The sequence below is a fragment of the Coturnix japonica genome, chromosome 8 (genome assembly GCF_054131305.1).
Source record: "Coturnix japonica strain WE chromosome 8, WE-NBRP24, whole genome shotgun sequence".
Lineage (NCBI taxonomy): Eukaryota > Metazoa > Chordata > Aves > Galliformes > Phasianidae > Coturnix > Coturnix japonica.
The window spans coordinates 18,487,902-18,511,569 of NC_140670.1; the positions used below are offsets into that span (position 1 = coordinate 18,487,902).

At 42.8% G+C, this 23,668-nt stretch overlaps 3 protein-coding genes across 19 annotated transcripts in view; 1 reads left to right on the forward strand and 2 right to left on the reverse strand.

The window, feature by feature from the left end:
- Positions 1-11,464, reverse strand: part of PANK1 (pantothenate kinase 1) — a 33,129-nt gene extending 21,665 nt beyond the window's left edge. Inside the window, exon 1 of one of the 3 annotated variants that reach the window (XM_085555123.1) lies at positions 11,309-11,464. In XM_085555123.1, the coding sequence (XP_085411249.1) occupies positions 11,309-11,327 (19 nt within the window). In that variant the 5' untranslated portion in view covers positions 11,328-11,464. Of the gene's footprint in view, positions 1-2,859; positions 2,936-3,183; positions 4,214-11,308 lie in introns of those variants that run through there. The other 2 variants (XM_015866783.3, XM_015866784.3) reach the window with 2 other exon arrangements.
- LOC146759967 (uncharacterized) lies at positions 10,598-19,687 on the reverse strand. Of its 8 annotated transcripts, XM_085555125.1 has the most exons (7): positions 19,541-19,687; positions 15,984-16,158; positions 13,534-13,587; positions 12,937-13,032; positions 12,183-12,290; positions 11,672-11,760; positions 10,598-10,654 (listed from the first exon to the last, which is right to left on the reverse strand). In XM_085555125.1, exons 1-4 carry the CDS (start codon positions 19,667-19,669, stop codon positions 13,013-13,015), a joined length of 378 nt encoding a protein of 125 aa, XP_085411251.1. In that variant the 5' UTR covers positions 19,670-19,687; the 3' UTR covers positions 10,598-10,654; positions 11,672-11,760; positions 12,183-12,290; positions 12,937-13,012. The 8 variants fall into 8 exon arrangements, with proteins under 8 accessions (XP_085411251.1, XP_085411254.1, XP_085411253.1 ...); XM_085555128.1 differs by lacking the exon at positions 10,598-10,654 and having other exon boundaries at positions 12,183-12,219; XM_085555127.1 differs by lacking the exons at positions 10,598-10,654; positions 11,672-11,760 and having other exon boundaries at positions 12,092-12,219.
- A 124-nt stretch (positions 19,688-19,811) lies between these two features.
- Positions 19,812-23,668, forward strand: part of LOC107315783 (kinesin-like protein KIF20B) — a 32,016-nt gene continuing 28,159 nt past the window's right edge. For 3 of the 8 annotated variants that reach the window (XM_085555110.1, XM_085555118.1, XM_085555115.1), the window contains exons 1-5: positions 19,812-19,877; positions 21,302-21,458; positions 21,935-22,021; positions 22,144-22,260; positions 22,453-22,591. In XM_085555110.1, the coding sequence (XP_085411236.1) occupies positions 21,303-21,458; positions 21,935-22,021; positions 22,144-22,260; positions 22,453-22,591 (499 nt within the window). In that variant the 5' untranslated portion in view covers positions 19,812-19,877; position 21,302. Of the gene's footprint in view, positions 20,555-20,649; positions 20,793-21,301; positions 21,459-21,934; positions 22,022-22,143; positions 22,261-22,452; positions 22,592-23,668 lie in introns of all 8 variants that reach the window. The other 5 variants (XM_085555113.1, XM_085555116.1, XM_085555111.1 and 2 more) reach the window with 4 other exon arrangements.

Genomic DNA, 23,668 nt, shown 5'->3' on the forward strand with positions numbered 1-23,668 from the left:
GTAAGAAACAACTATCAGCTGAAGAGAACTTCCTCACCAGCAGCCAACTTGACAGTGCCCAGTCCAATGGCACTGAGAAGATCTGTATATGTTTCCCATTCCTGCTGGCAAAGCACGACCTTGGCAGTACAGCTGGGACTTACAGTAATGCTGGCCACAACACACCAACCAGCTCAAGTGTTTCCCATCAGCCCATTCTTCAGGTACCCTACCATCCATCTACACAAAAACCAACCAGGGACCAACATTAAGCAGCACTGCACCAGAAAGTCATTCTTAAGATTAAAAACCTGTGGGATACTCCACTACTCCAGACAAAGTTTCAGTTGCCAACAGCACATACTTATTCACTGTGACGAACAAAACCATTTCACTTCTGTACTCTCCATTAAAATCGAGACTGTAATTGTGGCACTGTACGTTTAACATCACCACTAGGTCTTACATGACAAGTAGAGCTACACCGTTATGCTGCACCCAAGCATCACAGATGTAACAATGGAAATACTGGTCAAAAACATTATTTGCTGAGAAGCAACAACTGAGTGTTTAGACATTAACCACGGCAGCCGTAACATGCATTAGCTGTAACCAGTCATGACGCCTCTGAGCATGTATTCCCTGACCTCTACCTATTGCCTACTGACTTGGGGCGAGATGCCAAATACTGCCCTGAACATCAACCTCAATGTTTTTTACCTTTGTTTAAGAAAATCAATCCAATTCAGGCGTCCAGCTGCTTCTTCCCTATGCTTGTCATAGGACAGCTGTGAAGCACCACTCTAGCTACCTGCCATGCTGAAGCCTTTGTTCTTAGCTGCAGTGTTGTTCCACAGGAATCAAGGAGGGCACTTAACCATTCCTTCTCTTTCTTCTGTTCAAAGATCCCATTTGAACTGAACACCGTGACACTACAGCAGGTTTTTAAAATTGGAAAAATTCACAATATTTCAATATTTTATTCCCTGCTGGAGCACATCAGAGCACGAGGCACAGTAGCAGTTACTTGTTCTGTCTTCATTATGCTGTGCTGTGATACAGCAAGATTACCCTGAACCCCAGTCTCGTAACTGGCCCACACCACTGATTTGAACCAGCCTAACACAGCAACGACTCATCTTGTTCAGCTAAGAAATAACCATGCAGAGATCTGTTTCTCAGCAGAAGGGGAAGCAGCAGGTAGGCCATGGGCTCCAAAGCAAACCTTCCCTTCTATGAGGGGAAAAGGGCCAGAGAGTGTAGAAGACTGTCTCGCTAGGCAGAAAGTAAAAAGCACTCAGTGTGTAATTTGTGAGGATTTAAAGGAATTATTGCTACATAAAAATAGCCTCGTGTGTTGGAATATTAGGAAATGCCAATTATCTTTCTGCCTACGCAAAGCAAACCCCGCAATCAATACTCAAGGCTTGCAAATCATGTGGCAACCACGCTGCATTTTGCAATGTGTCCCCAAGCACAGAACAAACATCTGCAAAGGCTGGGATTAAATACAAAAACCAGAAAAACGGGACTATAGTGTGTTCTGGAGATGGATGCACCTGAAAGTTCTCAGCACCAGAACCAGAGTCAGATTTAATGAACTGCTGTCACGCTTTCCTGCAAGACTAACATTGAATGGCAAATTTACTCTTGCACATAAATGAAGAACAAGATCAACAAGAACTTATGTCTCTTATTTAGCAAAGAAACACCCCACAGCACAGCCTTAAAGGGTTCTGCTCTCACCCCTGCCTTCTCCAGAAGCTGTTGCACATTTCAGGCAATACAGCCAATGCCACCTGGGTCAGCACTCTGATGAGCTTTTTTCTTTTCTCCTCGAGATATGAAGGAAACCAAATCCCTTGTTGTCTTGTTTGAGTAACTACATGAAAACCCATAAGCCTCCGCTTTACAATACTAAAAACTATTCTGAAGTTTGATATGCAAGCGCTGCATCCTCCTCCTTGCATCAAACAGACAAGCAACTTAATCCAAGAGCTGCAGCTTTTCTTCTTGAACGAAAATTTGAAGCTGCACAAAAACTCCACAAAAACAGTTCACACAAAAGAACGATGTGGTCACCAACACGTTACACTTGGTAGGAACCCACACCAACGTTAATTTTTCCCAGGTAGCGCAAGCACTATGTGATCCTGCAACAGAGAGAACGTGCTGAGATTAGGGGCACACAGACCCCAGCAAAAACATCTGACAAGCAGAAGGCACTGATGAAGAAGCAGCTTTGGGAAAACTGCATCTCTCCAAGGATGTTTCTGATTATTTTATTCTTCTCAGAGAGAAGCCTGCATGTATTTATTTCAGCATTAAAAACACAAAATGACACTGAGTAGAGGAACACACAACGCTTCATACTGAACAGAGATAACCCCAGGTTTGGCAGCAGGCAGCCGTGAGCCTGCCTCTATCCCTCATTACCCCTTCAGAATGTGCTGAACTCAGACAAAAGAAGGTAAACATGCGTTGGTTCTACTTGAAGGAAAAGCAAAGTGAGTGTGCCCAGGGCCAGGGTGCTCCCCCAGCTGCGCTGCTCTGCTGACAGAGGCTGCCCAGGCACTGAGCAGCAGCTCCACACCTACATGCAAGTTAACCACGATTAAGCAAATGAAGCACGCTGCTTCCCAACCGCCAAGGCTAATACAACCAAACACATCACAAGCGTGGATGTTACATCCTTAAACCACGAGGCAGTACAGCCAGCCAATTCGCTGACAGCTCCCAGACCAACGAAAAGCCAGAGGCAACGCTCGCAAGCAGCACATCACCAGATCTGTTTCTGCTTATACGTTTCTCCAGCCCGACGCAATAGCTGAGCGCTCGCAGCAATCACTCTCCTCTCCGCTCAGCGCGGCCGCTACTTACAGTGCTGTTTGTGCGCTATGAGCTTCATGGGCGCGCCCGGGATGCAGTGCTGCCGGCAGGACCCCGCTGTCTGCCCGCGGGGGAGCCGGCCGCCCGCGTTCGTGCCGGGCCGCCGCTCCCCGCCCGCCGCCGCCCCATTGGTGCAGGGCGGGGCCGTGCCCTGTCTCCGCCGCCGCATTGGCCGCCACCAGGGGCCCCCGCTCCGCCCGGCCGGGAAAGGGGGGGGGTGTCTGCGCTCGGGGCGGGAGCGGGGCTGGCCGGGCCGCGCATTGGGGGGGGGGGGGGGAGTTCGGATCCGCGCCGCCGCGCCCGTCAGTCACTTACGTGGCCTGTGCCGCCGTCCCGAGTCCATCCTGCGGCGCAGCCTGCATTTCTTGGCCGGGGAGCCGTGCCCGAGCGGCGGCGGCTCCGGGCGGAGCAGGAGCGGGTGCGGCGCCTCCCCGCAGCCGCCGTTGCTGAGCGTCGGGCCCGCGGGGTGGAAGCCGTTGTGCAGCAGCCCGCCGCGCATTGAGCAGGAGGTGGCGGTCGGTGCCCCCGCGGCGGCCGTGGGCTGCGCTCGGAGCTGCTCCCCCATGGCGGCGGCGGCGTCTCCGTCCCCTTTGTGTCCCGGCTCAGCTCCGTCGGGGCGCGGCGGACCCTCCGCTCCCGCCGCCCGCAGCTCCTCGCGCCGGGGATGCGGCGCCCGCCCGTCCGTCCGCCCGCTCCCCCCTCCCCTCCCTGGCGGGGATGGCGCAGGCGTGCTGCCGGCCGCGGCGCGCTGCAGAGGGGCGGCCGCCGCCCTTCAGCGGGAACGCGGCGCCCCCGACTCGCGCGGCCCCGGCACCTGCGGGCCCCGGGCGGGCGGCTCCTGCCCCCTGTCCCCGCCCGGTGTCACGCCCTGCGCCTCATCCGGAGCCATTGGGGCAGCGCTCCGCGCGGTGCCCGGCGTCACGTGTGCCGCAGCGCTTGGGAGCGACTCGCGTGACCTTGAGCGCGGCCGACCTCGCGCGTCTTCCCTATCTCGGCGTTCCCCGCTCGTCCTCTAACCGTGATTTATGGCCCGGCATAAAAACACGTTTTCCGCGTGGAATGTAAGAACATCAAATATCCAGTGGCTGCAGAACACCGTGTTGCGGCATCACGTGTCGGTTCTGCCCCATGAAAGGTCACTTGTACACGGCCTCCCGTCGGCTGTCAGACAGCGGCTCCTCCTCGCACCCACCCCTGACACAGGACACAGGCACCAACCTCACCGCAGGAGGGGTAATTGTACCCGGCCCCAGCCAGGGATACAGCAGTGCAGCCTTGGGAGGTTGCCCTGGGCATGGTAGGAAGGACCATAGGAACCGTAGGGCATCCCAAGCTGCTCAACTCACTATGAACTCCCTAGCTTACCAAACCACACTGAAGTAACACCAAGATCAGTGCTGCCAGGAACAGTACTCAGGGACCTTGGTTGCAGTCCCTGCAGCCAGCTGAGTATGGCTCACATATGGTAACACAGGTCAGAAGGAGTCCTTGCTGCTTGTGCTCTTCAGCTTGCCCTGGCTCTTGCCTTCTCCATCCCCGACAGTCTGAGTGCACACACAGCCAGGCTGATGCCCAGCAGATCATTACTGCAAACCTGCTTTTCTCTTGCAATTGCAGCATAACTGGGAGTAGACACACCAGCACTCAGCACAGCTCAGCCAAAGGGTGGCAACTTTTAACCCTCCTCCACAAAAGCAAACCTACTTTTAATTGTACGCTTGGTTTCTGTGTGGTAGGATAAGCAGCCATTCCGCTGACTCTGCATTGGAATGCAGCACCTGTATTGCAATTAATTTTAACCACTAAACTTCAGGAATAACTAACTAAATAAATAAAGGTAAAATCACAACAGCAAAGTGGGAATTTTGATTTAGCCTTCAGGCAAACATTCCCTAGAATGAACTTAGAGAAGCAGTAGATGCAATGAAAGATTGAAGCTGCTGCAAGTCTTTTACAAATGGTTAAACATCTGCAAGGAACAGTCTGGGTAAAGCTGATTCTACCATGGCACAAAGAGAAGGCCCAGCCTTGAACCCTTCTGAGAGTCTTTCCCAAATGATATTTCTAACTAAATATTTCCCTATAGTTTTCTGTAGATACTGCGCAGTTACGCCCAGGAGAGAAGTAGAATAGATTGTGCTCAACAGAAAGTGAAGACAGGGCTCTGCTAGGATGCAATTCAAATCCCCCTCAAGTTCAGTGGCAGCCTAGACCAGTAGAATACAAGAAGTGTCACCTGCAGATAACCTTGGAAAAAACATGCCAGTGGAGAAATGCTAGAGGTGGTCTGAATCAATCGCCAGGTTTTGTTTGCAGAGACAGATTCATTTCTGGGTACTCCAGTTTCCCTGGTCTTGTAACCTCTGGCAGGTATCAACAAAAACTCTATCCAAATTTTTTTGCATCGGTGTGGAAAGATTACATTTCAAACTAATGTGCTGCTTTAATGAAACAATTTCAGATTCCTGTCTTGATAAATATCACATGAACTGATTTATGCACTTCAAAGTATCGCCTTTTTAGTTTGGTTTGCATAGCTTAGTTTTGGAATGAGCTTTTGAAAAGGTTTTGTATAACCTCTTCAATTTTAATTTCAGAATTCTTCACCTTTTCTGCAATGTAAACTAAGATACAGGGAATAAAATCAGGGGATGCTTAATGTATTAAGTGATCACCTGCACGGGTTTAAAATGCAGGAAGTTCTTGCTCCCAGGTAGCATTGCTTATTCTGGGCACAAGCAAACTACACGGTAACCCCTTTAGCATTCAGTGGAAAGTGACCCAAGCCTTTTGCATGAAACTGGGAGCAGATACACTGTTCATCCTACTACGCAACAGCTACGAGCCACATCCCCACACTTCAGGATTGCACTGCCTGATGTAGCAATGCAGGCAGTCTGTGCTCCTCTAATATTCTGCAGAAGGGCTAAACTGCTGTCACAAAGGTCTCATGTTACACTTAGTACTAACTACAATAGAAGTAATATAAAATTGTTTTGAACATCTGGAATACCTTAGAAAACACAAATCAGAAGAGATGTGAAAGGATTAGTTAAAGTCATCTCATCAAAACAGAAAGCAGAAATAAACTGTCCCACTACATGCACAGCTATGCACCTAGCTCAAAGGCCTGCTGTACACCAGCAACAGGCAGAAGGCATGCACTGCTTTTAACAAGTGATATTGTTTTCTCTTCACACTACACATACACGTAATGTTTGTTACTGCTCTTGCAGAGTTCTTGCAAATCAGGAACTAGGTGTGGAGTCAGTAGGTGTCAGTGATCATGGCATGTTATTACAGGTTCAGTTTTCCTTTTATCCAAACTTTCTAAACAAACCCTGAGTCAGTTCAGATTTCAACCCGCAAGTCAACAACACAGGTAGGGGTGCAGTACTGACAAACACCATCTGGGATGCTTGCAGTTCTTTCAATACTATTTACACTACATTTCTGTCTTCCTTTCTGAACAGGTGGAAATGACTTCTTTACTTTTAACTCATTTCTTACATATGTCACTGCAAACCAGAAATCTGTAGGAACAGAACTACGAACACACAGCATGCCAAAGGACCCAGGCCACAAACAGACTCAGAACAGCCAACTTCCTGCTATCACTGACCCATGGCTAACTACACACTTGCATGGCAAACATTTCATGCCTTATTCTATGCCTGCCTACACCGCAGGTGTCCAGCTTTCTCTTACATCTATTTACTTGCTTACAAACACACAGATTGCAAGCTGTAACATTCTAACTATGACTCAGTTCCTTCGGATTTCAAGACTGTTGGACACAGGATTAAAAGCACCGTATTTCAGCCCCTATAGTTTCAAACTCAATGGAAATGGGGGGCAGGGAGCCTGAAAACAAAACAAAACCACATGTGTTATCATCAGGCAATCTTGCCTGAAACCCATGAGGCTCCCTGCCTCCTTCCCTCCATTCTGAGGGACTCGTATTATTCCTCTTTGGAGGCAAAGCTACGGGAAGCATCCAGCAGGTGCAGTCCATATGTAAAAACCCACTACCTAAGAACCCCTCAAAATACTACAGAGCCTATTCAAAGCCAGCCAGCTACAAAGCTTTGCTCACGTTTTGGAAAGTGGTAATAGGGAGTAATAACCTTAATAAGCAGCAACATCCTTCTTAAATTACACAAACTGTATTGTGCAATGCAAAGAGTACAATGAAACGAACTTCTCATTTAGCTGCCTGCAGATTTATGTCCTAGGGATTGCTGGCACTCTGCCATTCCTGCTTATACTTCCATTCAGGTTACTTCTATTTTTATCATGCTTCTATTTTATAGGAACACATCTGAGAAGAGAAACTACAGCGTACATAGGCAAAAAGGGGCATAAATTTAGACATATGCCTAAACGTTTGCCAGAATGAGGCCAAGACAGATTGCATTGAAACTATCAGTTTCTTTCGCTCCCCACCCACCTCTAAGCTCCTTTTAATTATGCCTGTTGAGACACTTAGTAAAAACTGTTGATTTTAATAAGTCTTGAGTTGCTTCATTGCCCTGCCAAGTCAGAGCTCATCTCCCCTTCACTTGCAACCAGGGCAAAACAGAGAGAGGCGCTGTCTCTAAGTAGCAACCTAGCTTGGATGTCCTTATACTTCACTGATGACAAATAGCTCATAGATCAACCTCTAAGCCCAAGCATCCAAAATGAGCGTCCAGGTGGGGCAGTAGAAATGCAGCCTGGAAAATTTTCCTGGACTAAGACACAACCTGCACATCTAACAACCATAGCTAAGACACAGGAGTAACAGTCAGCAGAGTACATAGGTGAGCCTGGCCTTAACAGCCTGTCCCTTCCTGTAGGCAGATTCTGTGCTAACCCACGTAGTTTCCACAGCTACTCTCAGATTTTTCCTGAGATGAGGTTAGTTTGTGGCTGTTCTCTTTCAACCAAACTGATGAAAGAACGAAGTAGTCACAGAAAAGCTACAACCTCCACTTTCTGAAAATACATATGATATATGTAAAAATCTAAAAGTACACTCTTCTTTGCTCCCATCAGTCGATCCACATTCTCTCTCCCCAGGTATCTGGCTCAGCACACTGGCACTTATCTTTAGAAGTCAAACTCAAACACACAGAATTGGAAAACATGGAAGTTCACAACTTCCTGTCCCTACTCATAAAATACTGTCCCTAATCATAAAAAAAACCAAAACACCACCAATTGCAACAGGGAGTGAGCATTTGGTAGAGGAAACAATGGTCCTTGTTCCACAACTGCTCCCCATAGACAATTACCCTCCTGAATATACACATACTGATTTTGCTTGGCTGAGTATCTTTATAGTGGATTTCTTCAACTCAGTGTTCTTTACTGATGGCATTATGAAGCACCATATAAAAAGTGACAGTTTCAAAACAAGCACTTTGGAATACAACAGAATAGTTGACAATTACAATCAACAATTATAAAAGACTTTATTGCTCACCCAGCCAGATATGAAAAGGAGAATCTGGTTCTCCTGTCAGTATTCAGCAAGATTTTCTACTTGTGTTACTTTGTATGTCCAGAGCTTAAATGCTGACACAAAATTCCCATGGATATCAAATATTATAGATCAATTTAAAACAGGAGACCAGACCTGTCTGCAGGTGGAAGATAAACAAACAAATAAACAAACCCTCCTCTCTGAAATACTCTATCCAGACAAACCTCCAACCCAGAGCAAACTGGATTCCTTCTCCAGTTCAGGAGGGAAGGAGCACACTGTGCTCAACAGCTCTTCAAGATTAGTTTACAGATGGGGATCACTTCAAATGGGAAACACCACACCTTTGGCATTTCTTCACAACCACCTTCAGTAGTGGGGAGATATGTGTCTTAATAGTCATTTAAATACAGAGTTAAGTCCAAACACTACAACTAAGTCTAGAGTTAAACCTTTAGTATCTTAACAACATGACTTCTCTTTCACATAAATACACCAAAGGTTTATGATGCTTTGATGCTAAAAAAAAAACCAAACAATAAAACAAAAAACATTTAATATGTCCTTGTGAGATTAATCTGAAACAAAGCTCAAATGCTAATCTTTTTAAAAAATACCTTTTAAAAGGTCATGTTTGCAAAGAAGTAGAGAATCTTGTGTAGGATGGAGCTGTGCCATTAATGACAAATTTCTCCCTAAAAGCTCCAGCTACCTAGTAACAATGGAGAGAAACAACCAAATATTATGCTGAGGCTGGGTTGTTTTGCTGCAATTATATCCTCTGATATTTCTGGAATTGGTAACATTTTAAAGTAAATAATACCATGAATAATCTGTTGTGTACAATGTTTTTCTTCCCTCCCCCGCCCCCCCCCATAGGTCAGTTTAGAAATTTCAGGTTTTCACATGGTCAATGAATTATGTACAAATAAATCCAAAGGAAAAAAAAAATAAGAAAAAAAAATGTATATAGTTATTGCTTCTGTCTTCCCATTGGATACACTGTGGAAAATAAACACAATAGAAAGCAAATCGCAGCATTATTCCTGAATAGGCAACAATTTGCATTTCACAGCAGGAACTTTAGTGTTACCAAAACATATTTTCCTGTAATAAAACATAACTGTATATTGATCCAATGAAAGTAAGACTCAAAGAGACCATATGGGTCATCTAAACACATTCTCTGAATCAAAGGTTAATCTGAAGAAGTCAGAGACAGATGTGCCAAGAATCATAGACCACAAAAGATTTTTGAATATCCTACAGTCATAGAATGGCTTGTACTGGAAGGGACCTTAAAGACCGCCTAGTTCTGACACTCATACATTATCATCCTTTTAGACCCACAAACAGTAAATCACACTCCTTAACCTTACCAATACTGTTAACCAAATTTGCTACTTCTGTCCCTAATGTTAACACAGAAGTCGGATAAAGAAGCCACAGAGTTAGTTTTGGCGCCAGCCAATCCAGAGATGGGAAGAGAAAACAAAAGCATTTTTTCCTCTCTCATTCAGCAGGACAGAAGGGTGTTGGTTTTTTTTTGTTTGCTTGGTTGTTTTTTTGTTGTTGCTTTGGTGTTTTTTTTTTGTTTTGTTTTGTTTTGTTTTTCCCAGAACCTCTGTATACTGACTGAAAGCACAACTGATGGGACTGGGATATCCAATACTTTGTGTCTGATTGCTGTAAAAGTAGAAGGAACCAACTGATTTGTTTTATCTTGTTTCCATTTATAAAACTTACTTAAAATATCAGAAGAGATGTGAATTTTCATTGCACTATCACGTACAAGGAAAGAGGAGGCGAAAGAGATCCCTTACACAAGCCAGGATGAATGTACAGCTACCCCACCAAGCAAAGGTATGAGGAAAATACTGCTGCAGTGATTAAGAAGGTATCAATGGTCAACAGTTGCAAGGAAGGGAATTCCCCCAAATGACATAACCCGGTGCCCATACACAGGCATAAAACAAGTCTAACATAAAGTAAAACAGATACTTCTAACCTGAAGTCCTGAGAGAAGAAAAGCTGTCTGAGTTCTGTCCTTATTATGCCAGTTTTCAGACCTTAGATCCTCACACAACACATAAACTGGCAAATTCAGGTTTAGAGGGGATTAAATCCCACATTTTGATTCAAACACTAACAGCACCAAATTGACACACCATGCCTGTTTTTCACAGGATTAGCAAAGACTACTTAATCAATTAACACTTCATTAACACTTAATAAAAATAAAATAAAAAAACTTAAATGGTACCTCATTCTTGCGGGGAAAAATCAGGCTGGAGTTCTAGTTTCAGTGACTTAGACAGCCTGTGGTTAAAAAAAATTAACACCAAATCCTCTACCCCTCTTCACCAATCAAGTTTAAATTTGATTACAAGCAGAGTTATTCAGGTCACAGCATGGACTGAGATAAGGAAATAGGAAGGTGACATGCTACAGCTCTGAATTTAAGCCCTTTGCAATTATGTGGTGCTTTGTACCCGCAGATCTTCAGATATTTCACAAACCCAGTAATCACTCTTTCCACCTCCCATTTAAAGAGGCAACAGCAGCAATCACAAACAAGAAGTGAGAGAAAAGACAGTACTCATTTCTAAACTAAAACAATTACTTGGATCAGCTTAACAAAAAATCAAACTGAAAATTCCCATGCAGTCTCAATTGTGAAAATTAATAGTAGCCTTCCACAGTCAGACTTATAACCCATTTGCTTTGACAAGGTCAGTACTGAAATAATAATTGGGAAGATTTATGTGGGAAAAACATCAGAAATAAATATCTTAATTTTCTTAAAAAGAATTCCCATTTATCTCAGCCAATCACAGAACCAACAAACTGCTTCAGTTCCCCAGAAACTGTATTCTCAGCAAGCTGGCTATTAATCTAGAAGAAATACTTTCACAGATGTTTGGCTATTAATCTAGCAACGCTTTGCACCAATTGATTAGCAGTTAAACTTACATTTCATCAGACAAAACATGTTGTCTTCCACTTGATATGGCAAGGCCTTGGGAAGACTCCTCTTTCATGCTTGTTGAAAACAGAATCTATCAAGTTTTTGTTGTCTGATGTTGTTCATTTATATTTAAAAAACACAAAAAGCCCCTTCCTTGCAGGTTCAGCCAATTAATTCATCACTATTAGCATCATTTGTTGAAGCTCCTTAAGCTTATTAGAAATACACATTCTCACTCCATTTTGTTGTTCTGCCTGTAACACTGAGTGAAAAGCTACCTATTTTTATATTTGCCCGTATCTCCACTAAAATTATGTCATTTGGTTGCTACCACTGTGATCAAAGTTCTAAGCACACAGGTTACTGACCTCAAAACACTGTTTCAAGTCCTTGTTTGGCATAATCTGTTATTTTCTACGTCAATGGTTACTTGATCTGTTGCCTGGTACATCTACAACTGAACAAAAGCAAAAGAATGGAATCTACTCCTCCATGTGTTGCTCTTAAGACATTCTCTTGTACAGTTTACTTATGAATAAAAATGCATATTCATATGCAGTAACATCTAATATTATCTGCTCACAGCTTAGGAATCATAGCTAAGAAACATTAACACCAAACTTGCTAGACCTTCCTTTTCATTACTTCAACTAAAAATCATTCAGATTTGTCACAATGAAATCGTGTTCCATGCTTTCTTTGCATAATGAATGTCTACTACAGGGTGTAACATCCAAATTCTTTAGGGAAAAGTGTATGTACAATGAAGTGAGACTGGATCCCATGCATCCAATAACACTGAATTCTGATGAGTTTAATGATACAAAGGACAGGAACAAAGGAGTTGGGCAGGGGTGGGAAAGTGAGCAACAGACTTGCCTAATGCGACGTGTCAGCATTCCAAAGTCTGTGTTCTCTTCCAATCATAGGTAGGCATCAGCAGTGGTTTTGCCCAATCAGACCAGTATTGTGATAACATTTTACAAACTGTAGCCAAAGGGAAAAAGCAAAAACAAAAGAAAAAGATTGAGGGGAGAAGAGAAAAGAGATACACATTTAAGATTACCAGAGCCTTTCATAACTGCCTTTCATGATTGATAAGGAACTTCAGCAAAGCTGTGTATTCCTTGTCTTTCATTTGTGCTTCAGTTGTCCCTTCTCACATTCTCTTCCTCTCCTCTGATGAGGCAGAGATGTCTAAGTAGCATACTCTGGAAACATTCACAACAGTAACTACAGCATGGAGACTTGAATAAATTTGGAATACCAGGAATTACCAGGAAAAAACAATTTGAAGCTATTTGCTCAAACATAATCTTATCTATACAAAAGCTAGGCTTCCATTCTCTATCAAAACCTTTCAAAAGCTATACCAAAAACCAAACATATAAAGCACAACTCTCTCAAGGCATTTATATTCTTATCAATATAACACTGGGTGCTTCTATAAAGGGAATTTTACCAAGGTACTCTATCTGAACCACAGGTGGGATGGATCTTTCCCATACCAATGTTTCCCCAAATCATCGATTTACTACAAATTCTGGGATGAAAAGTTGATTTATAAGAATGCTCCTGTGATAAGGCTTCATACACCATCATTCATTGATCCCAGATGCAAAGAAATACATACCATATTCATTTTTTCTTATCAAAGTTCACTGCTGAGATTCATAATGGCCGTGTTAAGGGCTGCTATGTACACCCAGTTACCAGCTATACCATCCACCTAAAAATAAAAACAAAACATCAGGTAAGTAATTTTGGCCTGTGCAAAATATCCTCAAGCATAATTTGTAGGGTTACTTGTAACAGCGATAGACATCTCATTAAAACAGTAATAACACTACAGAATCTATTTCTGAGTCACTTGTCTTGGATAACTGATCTTCCGAGGGCATAAGTCATCCAGTCTGAAATTTATTTATTCACTAACTTTATACTAACATTACCCTTAAAATAACACAATTCCTTCTCACTTGTAAATTGGTGCGGTTTTTTGTTCTTTTTACAATGCCAAAATGCTGCTTTGTACAGACTATTTAGGTAAACTGTGTAACTTCATTTTATAAAACAACATCCACATAGGAAGATCTTAAGGTGCTTTAAAAATGTGTGTGTGTATATATATATTTGATATATATATATACATCTATATATATCAAATTTGCATAGAGAAACAAGTTTTTTGTATTCTCATTGGCACGTATATATAGCGGCATAAGGGTACCTGAACAACACTGTCCAAAAGCATCCCACTGGAACTGCAGGTAGATCCTGTAACCTTTTGAAACAGCAAAGGGGAAAATCAGAAGCACAGAAGGGAATTACTGATGATGGAATCTAGTTATTTGTATCTGTTTTTGCAAAATGGGGTTTATAATTTAACAACTGAGGGTCAGATCAGCCAGTGCTTGATAAAACTCATCATTTCAGAGAAAACCTTTCAGTTCGCTGTAACCAAACTCTGAGTAAGGAAGTTTGGTTTGTTTCAACACTTTATGTATCCTTGGCTGGAAGATTTTTTGCCAACTTGAGGTAGGACAGCATCAAATGAAGAACATAAGTGCAGTTGGAGATTCTCTAACTTAGCAATTCTGGATATACTGAAAGGTAAGAATAGCAGGCTGCATTCCAGCCAGCTCCAGGAATATTTGACTCCCTATTCAAGAACTGACAAGGATGCCATTTGATAAAGCAATTTAGTCCCCCTGTGGGGGCCTAACAGAAGAGAATCAGCCTTGCTGTTTTGTCTCATTAGCATTTTTGCCTGCTGCTCCAGCATCTGTTTGTCCATAAAGACTGGTTTGCCAATCTGGCTAAAAATAATGGTATAAGAATGCATTTAAACAACCAGCAGTACATCTTTGTTTTGAGAAGCAATTGAAACTTCACAACTTTTTTATCTCCGTTAATCTGTTGGTTGGCTTTTGGTGAAGACAAATGTGACTCACCAGCACTGCAAGGAGCACTGTAGTCTGACGGCATGACACAAACACAGTCTCTTCAGAAGTATGACTATGCAGCACAGATGTTTTCCATCTATTAAAAATCCCTGCTTTCTGTTTTTCCTATAGGATGAGCACTGTCCATCCTGAGATACTTATAAAATATAGGCTTGAGATACTTATAAAATATAGGCTTATAAAAGGAGGAAAAAATGCTCAAAGCAAAACAGGAAACACCTTGGGCCATTTTCTATTGAGAAAGAGCCATTAAGTTTCAAGTACACTAAAGATAAGTCATTAGATAAGAAATCTGATTTATATAAAAGCAAGGAATCCGCATTTATAGTATTTTAGGATAACAGCATTACTTAACACCAAACATTCTATTTTTATATCTAAACTAAGATGCAAGAGGGAAACTTTAGTGGGAAATTCAGGTTGTGGTTATGTTGTTTAGCTGTATTACAAAGTATAACTGCACCTTCAGAACACGAATTTCACATGCGCCTGAAGTAATTCTGAGTGCCTCACTGACTCCCCTGGAAGCCAAAACTGATCATCTGAAGGTCACTGGTGCAACTGCCCTACTCCACTCATGTGCTCACATGAGTTCAAGGAGAAGCACAGACTGCCCAAAGCCTGACGACATTCTGAGGAACAGTACATAATGTCAGAACAGCGATGGCTCCTGAGGTCAGGACACACAGCTGATGCTGCCAAGTATAAATGCAGCTATGTCCTGGGTGTCAGAGCCAGAAAGATGAGTAATACTACACAGAAATACTGTAATAGCTACACTGCATCCTGGTCCTTGTATTTTGCCCATCTCACATGAGCAGTAAGCTTCTTGCCCTTGAATCACACCTTTTTGAGGCGCCTTATATCCTTGAGACGCTGCAGCACCAGCCTTGCTGCTTCTACATGGAACCAATACACAAATATTTATATCAGGATATATTTTGGTATCTCAGCCAGTTTCACATCTTTCACTTTGTGCTACTCTGGATTCATACTGACTTTGTGCTCCAATGTATTTAAGCTTATTAAGTTTCTAGTAAAGTGACAGAGAAAAGGTTAAGAATGTTACAATCAGCAGAATGATTTCTATTGGAAACACTTTTTGGGGCTGATCTGAGGGCTCTGGGACCATCAGACCACTACTTATAAAAAGTTTGGGTAACACTATATAAGGACCAGTATTCTCAAAAAAAACAGCGATTAGAAGGATTAAAACTCAAGTTTCTTGCACCACAAAGCATTTCCATAAGAAGCCTGGAACTGAAATTAAACACATATTTCATTTTAGGAAAGCCAGTCCTCAAGTTTTACCATTAAATTACAGTTGCCTGAGTTGGTATTTATAGTGTTCTATGGATGATTGAAAAAGAATCAGTAACACGTGGAGAGAAATAACTTTTCACTAACAGGATCTGGAATTAATTCCCTCTCTTCCACCTGGATGAGCTTACAAGGTAATACACAGTTTTCAAGGAAAATAATGAGCATCTTGTATGGCAAAAGGCCTAGTCTCAGACTTGGAATTAGGAAGACATAAATACACTTGCACAAAATGCTTTGTATATGTAAACCAAATGTTTTAAGATACACAATATAAATTTTAAACACCTGCTGACTAACTACACCATTTGCTACATGACTATGAACCAGTGAGATAGAACAGCAAATATGTTTACAGGACAAATGCTTGTATTAACAAGAAAAAAGTACTTACCATTTTCTTCAACAAAGGCCACTTCTGCTATTCTACCAGCTGACGTGGTATTGTGCTGTTCAACCTGATCAGCTGATTGACGTCCAAATGCTTCAGCTCCTTCCAGTAATAAAGCAACAAAATACTCAGCCATCTCTGTGGTCTCATGGTGTTTGCTGACAGTTACAGAAAGACCCTAGAGAAGGCAGAACAACAAGAAAGCTAGTACAGAAAGTAGGACTTTGTTACATCTGTTCATTAAAGAAAGAGCGGTTCAAACTGAAATAATCCAAGAACCCATGTACACTCATACAGTTATGATCCAAGAGACAGCTACAGCTCATCGTACATTTTAAACCTGTTGATGAGAGGCAGAAGTTTCCAATTTCAAAATGCTAGATCCAACCTTCAAAGCAGGGACTATTTTTGCTATTGAATTACAGAAAACAATCAATTTTGAAACTGTGTTGTTTAATTACAAGATTAAAGAGTTGATTATAGTTCAAATGTTCTCTTTAGTTCATCAGATGTCTGAGTAACAGCAATAAGGGATAGAAGGAATAATGAGAGGCTCTCTGTCTCAACTACCTCTTTCCAAAGACAATCTAAATCTTGAGTTATGCAAGCTGAGCACTGAAGAACCCAGAGCATTTTTCTCTCAAGTTTGTGTTTTCAAAGCTAGTTGCAAGATCTCTGGTAACATGAGACCACCTCTTATAGGAAAACAAACTGAGATGTTGTAAGAATTAAGCAGGAAATAGGTAAGGAATCAAAAGTCAGTCATAGCAAAGCAACATGGACAAAGCTAGGAACTGCAAACTTGAGGAAGCAGTTTGTTGCTTAGAATCACAGAATCATTAAGGTTGGGAAAGACCTCTAAGACGATGTAGTCCAGTCATCAACCTGCTTCCATGATGCCCACTAACCATATTCCTCAGTGCCACATCTCCACATTTCTTGAATACCGCCAAGGATGATGACCCCACCACCTCCCTGGGCAGCCTATGCTACTACACTATCACTCTTTCTGAGAAGAAATGTTTCCTATATCCAACCCAAACTTCTCCTGGCACAACTTAAGGCCATTACCTATTGTCCTATCACTATTTACATGAGAGAAGAGGCCGACCCCCACCTCACTACCACCTCCTTTCAGTCAGCTGTAGAGTGATAAGGTCTTCTTCCAGCCTCCTCTTCTCCAGACTGAGCAATCCCAGTTCCCTCAGCCACTCCCCATAAGACCCATGTCCCAGACCCTACACAGATTTGTTGCCCTTCTCTGACATGCTCCGGAGTCTTACTATCTTTCTTGTAGTGAGGGACACAAAACTGAACACAACACTTGACACAAGGCCTTACTGGTGCCAAGTACATGGGGATGATCACCTCCCTGCTTCTGCTGGCTGCACTATTTCTGATATAAGCCAGAATGCCAGTGGCCTTCTTGGCCTCCTGGGCATGCTGCCTGCTCATATCCAACCATCAGTCAACTAATACCCCCAGATCCTTTTCCTCCGTGCAGCTTTCCAGCCAAAAAGAAGATATGTTAAAGCAGAACATACCTATAGCACTACAGAAAAATAAGAAAATGAGCAATCTGCAAAATCATGAGTTCAAAGAATGAGCTGCTTGTGCATTACACATGATGTCACCTGAAGGCCACTGACTACACTGAGGGAACTTCTATATGGAGTCACATTAAAGGCAATGAGAAATACCTCCACAGCCGTGCAAATGACAGGGAAAGGGGCTTATGCAGCACCTGCCAAGGAGATAACTCAAGAAATGCCCCATTTTCTGCAAGGACACTTTTGTGCCAATGAACTCCAGACTGGCCCTGCAAGAAGGACCTTCCCTGCAGCTGGACCAGAAAGCTCTGAATGCAGCAGATCCAGGCACTGAGGGGACACAGAAGTGGCTTTGTTAATTTTCCTGGTGAAGGTGATTTGACTACAGAGATGGTGAAGCCTGCCCTGGTTTGCTTCTGTTCGATGTGCTCAGAGTGCTGGGCTGAGTCCCATCAGTGCTAATTACTAATTACTTCTGATAACAAAGTAAAGCCAACTGACACAAACTGTCTTGTAGGGCAACTTCTTGTCACACAGATGAGCAGACCGTCCACAACTTTTGAAGCCTGTCCCAAACACAGGGAACGTGTGTTTCCCAGGATAAGGGGAAGAGTTCCACTATGTCATTTACAAAAATCATAGCCCCGGGGGGGGGGGCAATAACCTCACTCCACAAATTATAGGCAATTTTACAAGAAATGACTGCATTTCAGAGGTAATGAGCCAACAGATTTGGCAACAGATGATTTTGTTGTAACTGGCTATCCTTGAACAAGCCACTTAAGGAGACTATTGGTTGAAAGCCACAAAGTGCATATACATAGATGGAGTTCCATCACAGAATCATGCAAAAGCAGGCTGGGTTGTGCTAAGTGAATGTTTTCTTTATTACTATTTGTATGAGGCTAAGAGCACATGATAGATTGTGTTTTAGTTTGCTCTTTTCCTATATTGATGGCAGTTCTCTGAGCAGCATGTGTAGTACAATAAAAACAGCTTTAAAAATCCAGTACCCACTGTGTGCTTTATTATGTCTCACCTTAGTGGGGTGATTTTTTTTATTGTTGTTGTTGTTTTAATATACAAAGACTCCAGCCTTTCTAGGAATATATCTTGCAACATTTTCTGAGGTCTCCAGTTTACCTTCTCAGCTACTTGAAGAAAACAACTGTCAGGTTTGCCTTAGAAATCAGTTTTTCCCTTTCTTTTACAATTGTTCTCAGTCCTCTCCTGACAGGAAAAAAAGATGACTTGGAATTAGCTTACATAGAAGAAACTTTAAAAAATAACCACTTCAGAGCCCATGGGAGCTGGTTGGTTTTGCTTGGTAAACAATTTCCCATTCAAAGTTGCATAATCTTACACCATTAACACAGAGCAACTCTTGCAGCGTGGCCAGCATCCAAACTGAAATCGAGCACGAATCTATTACCGATATGACATAACTTCTGTTTAAAGAGAAAGGGGATTTCAGGCAGCCTGGCTGAAGCAGCAGCATCTGTGTAGAATGATTCTGTACTGAACTGCCTTCACTATGCAGCATTCTTTTCTTCAGATGAAAAACAAACCTTTGTGATTCATAGTTAACTACTGTTTCCAAGACACTTTTCCTTTTATTTCAATGTAAAACAGAGGGACACTTCTCATTAAAGGGTTTCTGACTGGATCTAAAGAGAAACATACGGCAATTTTTGTTAACAAAACGCACACATTGCCGTACCCTGCCGTTCTGGAACACGACAATCTGACTGATACAACTGGCATTCCCTGTTTCGAAAACACAGTCAAACAAAGTATTCCCAATCAATAATTTCCAGCCGGGGAAGGTTCCGCACACAGACAGCACTGCCCGTAGCTGGACAGGCGCTGTACCCGCCGTGAGGAAGAGCTCCCGCAGGCAGCGATCAGCCCCTGCGCCACACCGAGGGGCGACCGGCCCATACGAAGCCTCGGGGCCCTGTGGGAGCAGCATTACCACAACCACGCGAGCACCAACGACAGCGGACTTACAGACAACGTCCTGCCAGGCCTGGGGATGGACGGGGAGGGGAGGCGAAGCGAAGGGGCCCAGGCGCTGCTCTGAGCAGCGGGGATCCCATCTCGGCCGGCACCTGCAGAGCACACAGCGCCCACCGCCATGCTGGCCTCGGGCGGCACAGACACCACACCACCACTAGAACTACAGCTCCCGTCCGACCCTACGGCACGGCCATATTTATGCCGACGACCAATCGCCGCTCGACCCCAGAATGCGTCGCGGCGCAGCGCGCTGCCGTTGGCTGCATTTGAAAGGACTCGGCGGGCGTTAGCGGGCGCGCTCTTTGGCCGGCGGCGGTGGTGCGCGCAGGTGGGCGGCGCAGGGGGGCGCTCCGCACGGGATGAGCGGGAGCGGTTGGGCGGCGCGGTGCGGGCACGGGAGGATCCCGCGGGCCGGCGGTTGAAGTGAGAGGCAGCGGCGGCGTTAGCGGCGGCGTTAGCGGCGGCGTTAGCGGCGGCGTTAGCGGCGGCGTTAGCGGCGGCGTTAGCGGCGGCGTTAGCGGCGGCGTTAGCGGCGGCGTTAGCGGCGGCGTTAGCGGCGGCGTTAGCGGCGTAACTGCGCTTGCAGGTCAGGTGGGAAGGCTGAGCTGTGTGTTGGTACATCCCGGTTTTTTCTGATGCTCCTGGAGAGCAAAAATACGACCGCATAAGAGGCAGTGCTGTCAGCGAGCAAAGGCGCTTTGATCCTTTGGTCCCATCGGTCGTTTAAACGGCTGGAGTTTTAAAACGATTTATATTCCTCATTCGCACTTACAGACACCGTACGAGCCCTGCTGTAGCATAGGTGTGAGGGTGTAGTATTGGAAGACAGCTGAATCTCAGTTCAAGCTGTCGGAAGTGAGGCAGCACCTAAAAGTGCTTTTTGCCATGATATCCGAGTGATACCCTGATAAGCTATTTCAGCGTATTAATAAAAACTGCAAAAGTGCCAACTGTAGTATCACAGTAAGAAGCAGCAGAAGAATGAAGTGTGGACAAAACATGCAGGTATTTTTAGTCAAATGTACTTCTTAGAGGTTATTTTGGTGTTCTGTCTGCTATCCGTAACACTGAACCAATTACACTTTCCATTTCTGTTGCAGATTCACTGCTGAGAAGGAGTTAAATTACGAATTTAAAAACCAACAGTTGTACTCTGCCACGAGGTTTTCTGATTTCTACAGTGCCCTCTAAATAGCCAAAGCAACCAATTAGACTTTGCAGTGCCTCTGAGCTCTGTCTAGTGGTAAACTGCATTGAGTTATCCTTTATAATACCAACAATTTATTATTATTATGCTACAGAGATAAGCCATTGCATTGTTTTATTTTAATAATCTTTTATTATGCTCTAACTGCAAAATGAGATACTGGGAAATGTTATGTAGAGCAGGATTGCTTTTATTAAGTGACATCTGTGACTACTTCCGTCAGCCATCAGGGCTCTAGTGAGGCTGTGCTACATGCAAAAGGGTTTTTCTTGATGGGCATTTGTGGTGTGATTTAGTCTGACAGGCAATTAGGCACTACACGGTTTGCTCCTTGTAGTGAGATGGAGGGGAGAATAGGAAGCTGGTTGAACTTGTGGGTTTGAGATAAAGAAAGTTGAGTAGAACAGAAAAATGGACAAAAAAAGAGTCAGTACATACACACAAAGCAAACTGCAGATATCTCTTGGTCCCATCTAACAGAGGTTAGGAACTCTACATCATGTGTGGAAAGAGCTAAGAATAATTTTCTTTGTATTATTTTGCAGAATGGAACCAAATTCAGATGAAGATAAACTTTCAAGACCATCCTATGTAGATTGTATGGAGCTTCCTGAAAGAACAGAACTGGTAAATGTGGAAGATATCAAAACAGATCTCTCTGATGAGTTTCGTTCAGCTTCATCAAGCTCAGACACGAGCCGGGTAAGAAAGCTTTAATATTAAAATTAATTGGATTTTTAAAAATAAACTTAATTCTTTTCTTTATAAGAAGCATTAGAATCTTACAGAGGAGATGAAAATCATCTTCACTATGCTTTTAGACTGTGCATAGACTAGACCAAGTTGTGTGGTGTTATTTGATACCTTATGAGGAGCACCGGTATTAGTGGATGAAGCTAACATTGTCTCAGAAGCACAATAATGGAGTACTTTTGTTTATAGTTGGCCTGAATGCAGTACAGGAGTGTGTTGCAGTAGTACTTGTTCTGAAATTCTAGGCTCTGACAAAGAAGTTTAGCAGGGTCCAAAGCACTTGTGAAAACAGTAAAATATTATTACTTCCTGTGTTAACAAATGAGTCTGTTACAATAGGATGATGAAAATAATGCTGCTTTAATGTGCTAATCATCAAACAGAGGATCTAGTCAGATTTCTAACTTCCAGCTCTTTAATTTTAGAGGTCTAGTTTGGAGCCTAGAGGACACATACAAGTTTGCCTGCGTATTAAGCCCTTTACAGCACGGGAGAGAGCAAATGGATCGCAGGTAAGGCATTTATTTAATCATAAACAAAAAAACAACCCTTAAAGTATATATGTTTTCTTTCCTGTAAGATGACCTTTTAAAACTTTTTTCATGCCTGCATTACTTGTGCTTCCTTGTAATAGGGATGTGTTTCACTTGAGGACTCAACCAGCATTATACTGAAGTCCCCTAAGAGCTCATTGGGAAGAATGAGCGATAAAACTTTAGGACAGACAACACAGAAGTTCACCTTTTCACGGGTAAATTAATTGTCTTTAAATGATTTTAAGTTATTTGTGGAAAAAGTTGCTTGTCTTCTGTTACTTCATAGAAAGCAAACAAGTTTTTCTTAACTGTCTTTAGAATTATCAAGGTGTATCTGACTCCTTACAAGTACCTAAGTATTGCTTAAACAAAATAAAGAGATTAACCAGCTTCTTGGTAACATTCAGGTGTTTGGACCTGAAGCAACTCAAGAAGAATTCTTTGACGGTACTATGAAGCAACCAGTAAAAGAGTTTTTAGAAGGATGTAATCGCCTTGTTTTTACGTATGGCGTTACAAATGCTGGGAAAACTTACACATTCCAAGGTATGAGCAGAACTGTTTTTTCCTTGAATTAATTTCATAAAGTGAGAACTACTTCTAGAAGACAGAGATGTTATGACTTCTTACCTAGTTACTCAACAGGCCTTGTACGTTGCCTTCTTTTGAATATTAGTAGCCTTGAAAAGTCGTCTTCTTCCATAACAAATATTACTAAATTTACAAGTGTGTAAGACAGTCTACACTACAATAACTTTGGTTTTTGTTCCTACTATAAAGGCGTGCATCTTAAATGCTGTTCTTTATTTGAAGGCAAAGAATGTCTGAGTTTGTTTGATTTATTGTAGGCAGAAATTAAACGTTCTGAAACATTTGCTCAAGGTATTTCAATCTTTTTTCAAATTTCTGATTTTAGTAATAACAGCAGCATAGGAGATTGTGTTCCCTGAGCTTTAGTAGTACAGAAATAATACATCAATGTCCTTTCTGGCTGGGAGCAGTTGTTTTTTATGTTTAATACTGTCATAACAAATGAAACGATTGGGTTCACAGGAAACAAATTCCCCTTATTTCTACTACTTACTGTTCTGTTGCTATGCATTTCCAATAGTTTTATATGCGTGGAGCTGAAGACTTTCCCACAGTAATACCTTTTTAGGACTTAAATATTAAGAATCAGCAGGGTAGTATCTTCAAAAATTATCTTTCTATGCACCTTCCATACAGCACTATAGAAATTCTTCTGCGTATTGTCCTCTCTTGTGTTCATGACTGACTTTAAAACACTGAAGCTTGCTTGGTATTTAGTGGCAGTGGAAAAACTAAGGCGTGAAGTAGTCAAGACGTGGAGGTAGTTGTGTGCTCCAAGAAAAGGCAATGGGAAAGGAGCTGAGTTACTTTAACAGTTTTTATGAGACTTGTAGGTATTTATAAATAGGGTTTGTGGGACGAACGGAATGTTGTAGCAGAGACATCACTCTGGTTGTATTTCAGGGTTGTTTCAGAGCGGGAAGGAAGCCTGGTAAACAGTTGAAAATCTGCAAGTCTGTTAAATGTGGGAGTTTGCTGTGGGTTATTTTTTCTTCTTAAGGCTAAGCTTATGCAGAATATTCTGGCTGTTTT

Excerpts from the sequence above, each read along its gene's own strand:
- LOC146759967 (XM_085555125.1), bottom strand. The coding sequence starts at position 19,669 with ATGGCGGTGGGCGCTGTGTGCTCTGCAGGTGCCGGCCGAGATGGGATC. Across the intron at positions 16,159-19,540 it reads GGCCTGGCAGGACGTTGTCT|GGTCTTTCTGTAACTGTCAG; the intron begins GTAAGTCCGCTG and ends TGCCTTCTCTAG. Across the intron at positions 13,588-15,983 it reads GGCCTTTGTTGAAGAAAATG|GTTACAGGATCTACCTGCAG; the intron begins GTAAGTACTTTT and ends CTGTTTCAAAAG.